This window comes from Piliocolobus tephrosceles, chromosome 9, assembly GCF_002776525.5.
Source record: "Piliocolobus tephrosceles isolate RC106 chromosome 9, ASM277652v3, whole genome shotgun sequence".
In the NCBI taxonomy this organism is placed as follows: Eukaryota; Metazoa; Chordata; class Mammalia; order Primates; family Cercopithecidae; genus Piliocolobus; species Piliocolobus tephrosceles.
In genome coordinates this window covers 206,388-215,119 of record NC_045442.1, presented here as the reverse complement: position 1 = coordinate 215,119, position 8,732 = coordinate 206,388, and the positions used below count along the sequence as shown (strand labels likewise).

At 45.4% G+C, this 8,732-nt stretch overlaps 1 protein-coding gene across 3 annotated transcripts in view; it reads right to left on the bottom strand.

The window, feature by feature from the left end:
• Positions 1-13: 13 nt before the first annotated feature.
• Positions 14-8,732, bottom strand: part of LOC111522076 (serine/threonine-protein phosphatase 2A 55 kDa regulatory subunit B delta isoform) — a 38,974-nt gene continuing 30,255 nt past the window's right edge. Inside the window, exons 4-6 of one of the 3 annotated variants that reach the window (XM_026452992.2) lie at positions 4,270-4,435; positions 3,779-3,891; positions 14-466 (exon numbers count right to left, since the gene is read on the bottom strand). In XM_026452992.2, the coding sequence (XP_026308777.1) occupies positions 143-466; positions 3,779-3,891; positions 4,270-4,435 (603 nt within the window). In that variant the 3' untranslated portion in view covers positions 14-142. The remainder of the gene's footprint in view (positions 467-3,778; positions 3,892-4,269; positions 4,436-8,732) is intronic. The other 2 variants (XM_026452993.2, XM_026452994.2) reach the window with 2 other exon arrangements.

Sequence of the window (8,732 nt, the reverse complement as noted above, 5' to 3'; positions counted from 1 at the left end):
AAGTTGGTTTTTCAAATGCAGCCTATTTAAAACTGTCTCTGACTAAAACAGGCAAGCAGTGTACTTCAGGTAATTCCCATTACACATAACTTTTTCCCAAAGGTAGAAAGAAATTTGTATCTTTAGGGACAAACATTTCAAATCACAGAGAACTTATATCACAGGCTGCTGTGCAGCGACGGTATTTACAAGACCAGACTCTGAGATACAGGTGTATAAAGGAACAAGATACATCACTATCTAAAGAGCACCTCAGGAAAACGCCAGTGTCCCTCTGAGGAAGGATACTAAAGCTTCTATCTGTGATTTCTAAGTGCCACAAATTAATTCTCAGGTCATCTGCAGAAAGATACGTTTCATGATCACTATTTACTGAAATGGAATTTATATGATATGTGTGAGCATTTGCAAAAATTCGCCGTGGACTCGCTTCTACCATAAGATCCATGGGCTTCAATATTGGGACCTAAAAATGGAAGGAAATAGGAATTCAAAACAAAGATCACAGCAGCATATAATTAGAACACTTACAGTAGATAACGAAACAGGACAAGTTTATATACACGGCTAATAATTCTGTTCAGGCAATACCCCCAAATAACCAATTAGCAGAGTTATGAAAATACGCTACAAAATGGAATACTGTCTATTCCAAGTCTTCCCCCTTGCTTCCATTACCGAGGTTGACATACTCCTGCTGAAGAAAAGAAGATCAGCTGGCACGGTAACAAGCTGCCCAGGCACTGAGGCCTGCGGCTCCCTCTCCCATGCGTCCTCTGGCGGCCACACTGAGACGCTGGACAGCAAAGTCTTCCTGGGTGGCTCAGCCGGGCCCCTCCCTTTGTCCTCTCCTTGCAGCTACATGCACAAACCTCCTCTCACTGCACCAGGACTATGCTTCTTGGTGCAAACCCCACAAGCCTCCACCGGCTCCAGGGACTGGCAGGGTGCACAGGAGGGTGCTGGGGAGCTCAGGATGTTCCATTTCTTGATCTGGGGCTGACTACATGGGCATGTCCAGTCTACAAACATTCATGGAGCTGGTCACTTATAGGGCAGACGTATTATTTGGAGGTATGTATTATTCATTACCACTTCATCTGAGGTTAAAACAGAAAGTAAAAGGTACCTCCTGCACCCATCTCTGTCGAGCGCTGTGGTCAGGGAGGCTTCTAGGGAAGCCCAATTCACACTGAAAGGGAAAGGGCGGAGAGGAGAAGGGTGCTGGCCGGAGGCCGCCTGAGGTCAGAGGTGAGAGCTCAGGTGTGAGGACTAGCATCACACATGAAAAAAGGACAAAGGTCTGCATCTCCCTAACACCCAGCTGGAAGAAAAACGTAAGCTTTAAAATCAAAACAAAAAATTAATGAGAGTATTTTTTGTTATTCTTGTAATTAGAAACCAAAAGGGAGGGCCTTGAAAGCTCAGGGAAAAAAAATCTCTCAACTGAGTCCTATCTGGCCAAATTCTGTAAAAAACAAACGTGGAAAAGTGTGTGTAGTGAGACTTCCCTCATTTTAACCCAGTTAGTGCTGACCACGGCCTTGGATTCTCTAGATCAAGAAGAGTCAGTTCAACAAAGTTCAGGCTTAAAAAACACACACCTGCCACAATCCTCTAACGAATCTCCCATTAATCAAAACACGTGATAGCTGCAATATTTACAAAGATTCCTTCTTTTATTAAAAAAAATTTTAATTTACATATAAAATAATTTGTTTTCATTTTTAGAGATGGGGTATGGCTATGTTGCCCAGGCTGGTCTTGAACTCCTGGGCTCAAGTGATCCTCCCATCTCAGTCTCCCAAAGTGCTGGGATTACAGGTATGAGCCACCGTGCCTGGCCAAGATTTCTTCTTTTAATTATATCCCTTTTCTGGCACTAAAATAATTTAAGAGCAACAATTTAAAAATAGCAACATTTCTGACTCTTACCCAGTTAGGCTCAGACACATAAATAGTCCATTCTGAACTGTTAGAGAGGTACAATCTCAAATACTGACCTAAGTCATTGTACAGAATTACCTGTCTGTGGTCTCTTCCCCATGCACTGACTAATGAAATAACTACACTTCTCACACGCCTTCAGTAGGGCCACCAATTATACCTGTTTTATTTAGGCTAAACCCACAAAAGCAGCCTTGAATAAAACCAAGACTGGGCCTAGTAAAGGCCTACTGTTTTCCCAAAATGAGCATGGGAGCTCATGGGTTGTGGCAGGGTCTGACCGGGAGGAACAGGGGTTTCTGAGGGTGGGGTGTGCACAGGTGCCTGGGTGGGAGGTGGTGTTGGCTGCAGAAGAGATGGATGAGACTGGAGGGGGTCAAGTGCCCACCCTCGGGGGTCCCATCACACTTCTACTTTAGGGTCAGCAGTTTCATGATGAAGGAACTGCACAATTCGTGTTACTGTCACTAAAAGTGATATACACTAATTCATGGATGCAAAGGCAGCGGCACTGTGTATCAGACACCACCACCATTTTGGACTGAAACATCTTGGCTCACATTAGGATCCTATAAACTACATTTTCAGCATATGCCACAGCCTTTCTCACTTTGATGAGCTCATAGGAAACAGGGTAATAACATCGATGTGAGAAGTCTGAGGACACTCCTCCTGGGACATTGGGGAATGCACAATCCCAGGTGCACCCACCCCGCAAGGCAAAGCTGGAGAAACGGCATCAGAACAGACCCAGCGTCACTCCCAGGGGCACGTGTGTTAGGGAAAGGCTTCTGCACTACAGCGTCCTTCTCTGTAGCACTTCAAAGGCTAATGTGGAATGGGCTCACTCACTCGGTCTTCACTTGATAAACAATAGCGTAACGGGCTGAAATCTCATTAAAAACCAGCCACCCAACCCAACCAACTCAACCAGCCACACCCACCCCCTGCAACCAAACCACCCAACCAATTAACCAACCAACCAACCAACCGTTTTCAAATCTAATAATGGCACACCCTTGGGACCAGGCACGGTTTCCTTCCAGGGGACACACCTCTGCACAGGTGCTGGTTTCTCACCAAGACACACCTGGGCTTGAGTCCAGTTTGCTGGCCACCCTTCACCATGTTCCATCTAATTTAAGACACACATTAGTTGTTCATAGCACCAGGCCAATTGTAAGACATTGAGGTTTTAAGTTTTACCCGATTTCACAGATGTTAAAATGTGAAAAAATCTAGGCATTGGAATTGACGAAATATGGTCATTTCATACTGCATGAGGTGGGGGCGGTAGGGGGTGCCAACAATGGAGCAAATAACTTAACAATTAAAAAAGTAATGATGCTCATGGACGGACAGGTGAAGAGTTCTGAACTGTCAGCATCTGCCTAAGCCAACTCCAAAGAAATGCCATGAGAACATCCTGAATGCATCTTGGTGGCCCACAGCTTATCTTTCAATCTGCAGCCTGTGCTGTTTCACCGGCGAAGTGTTCGGAATTCCATCTGAACTTCAACCTGCCAGGTGCTGTTCCGAACCTTCAGAGAGAAGGGTGGCTGGTATGTCCAGCAAGATTTCTGCTGTACAATTGGATGTGAGTTTTCCCCTTAGTATTGCAGTATTGTCTAAGGACCACATGTGACTTTTTGCCTTTGTGAAAACAGGAGAAAGACCTTGCTCTAAACACACACTCATGAGCGCAAATGACTTTCATGACTCAGGAGGCGGACCTCACAGTACTCCACCGAGCAGGACTCTCCAAACGGCAGACATAAACGTTTATTCTTAACGTCTGAATGGCAGTGGATAAAGAAAAGGCAACGTATACCCGTAGTGCAGTGATTCTAAATGGATCTCGAAGTCTTCCATCTTCGTCCTTCAGGTTATAACCTTCTGCTCTTTTATCCCGTTCACTTATTTTCCATAATTTTATAGTTTTATCTGAAAATAAAAACCTCATTCTCCATATGAAAAGAAAAACTGTAACATGCATCACTACTGTTTGAGTATTATATTAGAAAGCGGTGTGGCCCTATGTCGGTTTATAAGCTATGGGGTCTTTGAACACGAATATTTCCAATTGGAGGTGTTTTGCACAATAAACAAAGATGTGGAGACGTGCAGAGTAACATCCTAATAACGTGCATGTGTGGTTTTTGTTGCATACTTTGAATTTTCAACCTATCACTTGCTACCTTAGATAACTTACCCTCCCCCCAAAATTTAAAGCAGGAATAACTTCTAAAATAAAAAGGAATCTACACACACAGAAAATTAAATATAAAACACTAAATCAGCCACTTAGAAAACAATTCTTACCATTTGTAGAGAGTAGAAAATGAGCAGCATTCTGTTGTGGTAACCACCTAATTTTATTAATTTTTTCCTCAATTTCTAGACTTTTCAAATAGTCAAACTCTGGTTCATGACTTTGAAAAGTGCTGTAAACATTATATTCTCCCCTAGAATGAGGGCGGCTTTTGTTCTGCAAAGAAACATGAGAGCTGTTTTAATGAACAAAGCACAGTGCAGAGAAAATTTCTGTACTATAAATTTGAATATCAAATGACCATATATATTTTTTAAAGCTAAAAAATCCTGGCTCAAAAAAAATCTCTAACAGATGAAACTCAGAATCAATGTTTTGGGGGAAAAAACAAAAAAGAAAGAACTTGATTTCCAACTCTTCCATTCCACTTCTAGGTATGCGTCTGGAGCAGGGTCTGCCGAATGCAGCCTGCCGATTTCAGGCAAGTGTTAGTGGAACAGTCAGGCCCACGTGTGCACATACTGTGTCTGGCTGCTTCTGCACCATCTCGGTAGAGGTGAGTGGTTGTGAAAAGGCCGCATGAGCTACAGAGGCAAAAATGTTTGCAATCTGGCCCTGGAGAGGGAGCGTCTGCAGAGTCTGCTCCACAGGAGAGCCGGCACGGGCCCGAGGAGCGTGACGCAGCGATGCGGCAGCTCCAACACAGCGGTAGTGAACCAGACGCCACACGCATGCCAACCAGAGGAGAAGGGCACCAGTAAGCCACAGAGCCATGCAGGCTGAGATAAATGAGCCAGCACAGACAACAGCACAGTGCTGCCCAAGTGAAGCAGGCCGCACAGGCGCCCGGAGTGAGGCGCTGCTTACAAATGTACAGAACAATTCTGTTACAGAAGTAGAGAAACATGCTTGGGAAGATATATACCATCTTCGAAATCATGAGCAACTCCGGGAAGGTAGAGAGAGGGAGAAGGAAAAAGACAGGGAGGAAAGTAGCAGGATGAAACGGGGAGGGGACAACAGGAGCGTCATCGGTATCCCGAGCACTCTCTTTCCTTTGATGAAGGGATAATCTCTGGGTAGTGGGTTTGCAGGTACATCTATATTAACCTCTGAATCTTCTGCATACCTTAAATGAAATTTTCTATTAAGTATTAAATATTTCCTAATTCAAAATCAAGGACGCCAGTATTTTCATTCTTGCTCTATAACCAATATCGAATATCTTAGGTGTTTAACATTTTAGTACATGTGCTAAAGAAACAGAACTAAACGAACTTTTAGGTCTAGACAGATGTTCCTTTATATTTCCAATCTGATCAAGTATCAGGAGAAGACATCCCAAGGAGCTACCCACAGCTCTCCGCTGCACCGAGTCCGACGTGCAGGGCACTCCTCCACTGCAGCCGCCATGGGCAGGAGCTGAGCGCCTCGCCGCCGACTGCCCCGCGTGTGCGGCACAGGGCAGATGTTGAAACTGCTCTCCTCTGACCCTCTCCTACCCCTCTACAAAAAAGCACAGCCCCTCAACAGACGGTTCTATCGCAAGGGAGAAAAATGGAACCGAATTATTTAAAAAGAAAAATCTGTATAACTAAATTAGTCCTATTCCCAAGACATTCATCTATCAAGAAAAAACAGCAGAATATAAGCAAAAAAATAAAATGTCCAAGTCAAAGTGCTGCCTGCGCCACCCTTTCTCCCAGGAGCCAGAACAAGAATGGTCCCTGGGCTGCAGGCTTGTCTCTCTGCCATGAACCGGTTCCAACTCCCATCCCAGACACCCAAAACCCAAGCAACCCCTCAGCCTCCTCCAACACTCCGAGATCTCATGGAGAGCCGTTCCGCTAGGGAAAGGAACTCTAAAGGAAGCCTCGGCGGGGACAGAGACAGAAGAGTAAGGGAGTAACATACAGGAAGAGGAGGAGGAGGAAGCAAGCACCTTCTCTTTTTGGACATGCTGATTTCTGATTTAACCTGATTCCTGGGGACTAGAGCTGAGCCTGGAGGGCAGGGAGTTGCACAGCCACATCCATAAATTCTGTGTGCCTTAGTTTTACCAGCTGGGCTTTCCCGTAAGACTTAATCTGCACAGAAAAATAAGAAAAGCTTGAAACTCAAGGTGCTGACTATGCTCCCTACCTCATCTTCTGCACAGCCAGAGCTTCCTGACAAGCTTCTACGGGCCTGACTCCTGAACCTCAGGCCCTGCACCCTTCCACCATCTGCTGGGGCACTCATTAGCCTTCTGAATCCCCCATGCTCCTTTGATTCTAAGATGCGCAGGCGGACACCTCTGAACCTTGCTGCAGCTTCTAACTGGGAGCTGGGGTCGCTTAATGGGCAGCAGCTTCATCCTCTTGGCGGCTGCAACACCATCCGCGGTCTCTCTGACCACGGATGAAAATGTGCACTGCCACCCTCACCCACACAGAAACACAGGACCACAGTCAGGGTCACACATGGCAACCAGCGAAATATTCTAAAATCAGATGGAACATGAAGGTCTTTCAGATGTTAACCAATATATGAAGGAAAAGAAAAACAACTGCCTGGGGTTTACCAAGTTGCAGTTGACTGGGTTTATTAAAGAACTTTAGTAGGGACTTGCTCCTGTGTAAATCTGTCACTCACATAACAACTTAATACATCTTAAATAAGCACTTAAAACTCTGTAATACCCAACATATTTTAGAACGAGATGCTTGACTTTTATCATGGTCTGTTTTATATTTGAGACTATTATTTTTGGGGTTAAGCAATGATTCACAAAAACAAGAGAAATTCCATTTTCTATCCTAAAAGCTGTTAGGCAGGGATGAGGTATTTTCCCTAAGGCTGTCGCTACAAGGACAGACTTTTGAAAGAAGCTAAAGTGAAGTTTTGCAGTAAGATAACCATGACTCAGCAATTTGTTAAAAAGTCCTCCTGCTGGTCAGGCGTGGTGGTCCATGCCTGCAACCCCAGTACTTTGGGAGGCCGAGGTGGGTGGATCACCTGAGGTCAGGAGTTCGAGACCAACCTGGCCAACACGGTGAAACCCCATCTCTACTAAAAATGCAAAAATTAGCCGGGCGTGGTGGTGCGTGCCTATAATCCCAGCTACTCGGAAGGCTGAGGCAGGGAGAACCACTTAAACCCGGGAGACGGAGGTTGCAGTGAGCCGAGATCATGCCATTGCACTCCAGTTTGGGCGACAGAGCAAGACTCCATCTCAAAAAAACAAAAACTCCTCCCGCTTTAAAAGTATTATTTAAACACCACAACCCACTTTTACTTCTGTTGAAAAAGGTAAGGTGTATGGTTCTATTTTTTTTTTTTTTGAGATGAAGTCTCGCTCTTGTTGCCTAGGCTGGAGTGCAATGGTGCGATCTTGACTCACTGCAACCTCCGCCTCCCAGGTTCAAGTGATTTTCCTGCCTCAGCCTCCCGAGTAGCTGGGATTACAGGTATGCACCACCACGCCTGGCTAATTTTGTATTTTTCATAGAGACAGGGTTTCTCCATGTTGGTCAGGCTAGTCTCGAACTCCCGACCTCAGGTGATCGGCCCACCTCGGCCTTCTAAAGTGCTGGAATTACAGGCGTGAGCCACTGCACCTGGCCAAGGTATATGGCTCTTAAGTAGCATTGTGTGATATTCTACTTCTGAGATAAAAATACAAAATTATAAATATATCAAACTGTGAAGATTTAGAAAGACTGATAATATTACTTACTATTCACAAAAGGATTTCTTACCATCCCAAATCAGAGAAAACAGGAATTATAAAAATCTTTAACTACCTGGACATAATCAAAATTAAAGCTGCAACAGATATGTTTTGATAATGAAATTGGTTAGCACCTGTCAATTTTCCCATGTGGCCCAGGGACAGTCATCCTCCAGGCTCCCCTTCCTGGGGGCAGGGCCAGCGCTTCCTGTGTACAGATCTGCAGAGTGGGGAAGCAGGGCCCACCAGCCTCTAAGCCAAAGTTCACCATGCAAATTTAGAGACCAGACTTTGGAGATGATAAACTGTCCCTTTCATCTGTTAGGAAATTCAAGAGACAGTATTTACACTCTGTTAAGGAAAAGGCAGGACAAATATTTCGGACTCCAGGCATGGCTGCACCGAGCCAAGGTTCTTGCCCGGCATCCTTGCCTACCAAATCATGATCTCGCTTCCTTTATCACTGCTCATTAGGACCTCTGACGAGGCTCCAGAAAGAAGAGGGAGGGGGCTGGCAAGGCATCAGTGAAAAGGAAGTGCCGTGATCTGGAAGCCAGTGTTTGTTTATGAGCTGTGGGCTCCTCCAAGGCCCACACTCTAAAGGTTCCCTTCCCTCTGGACAGGTGAAGCCTTCAAGGGGGCATGGAGGCGTGAGTGCTGCTCACCTCTCCTTGAAGGGAAGAGAGAATTCACACCCCTGCCAGACTTCTCTGCAGGAAGTGCTGAGAAAGCTGCTCACAGCACTGCCCTACAGAACGCTCTTCTCCCTCAAGGCAGGGCAGGACGGCGGGGCTGGGCCAG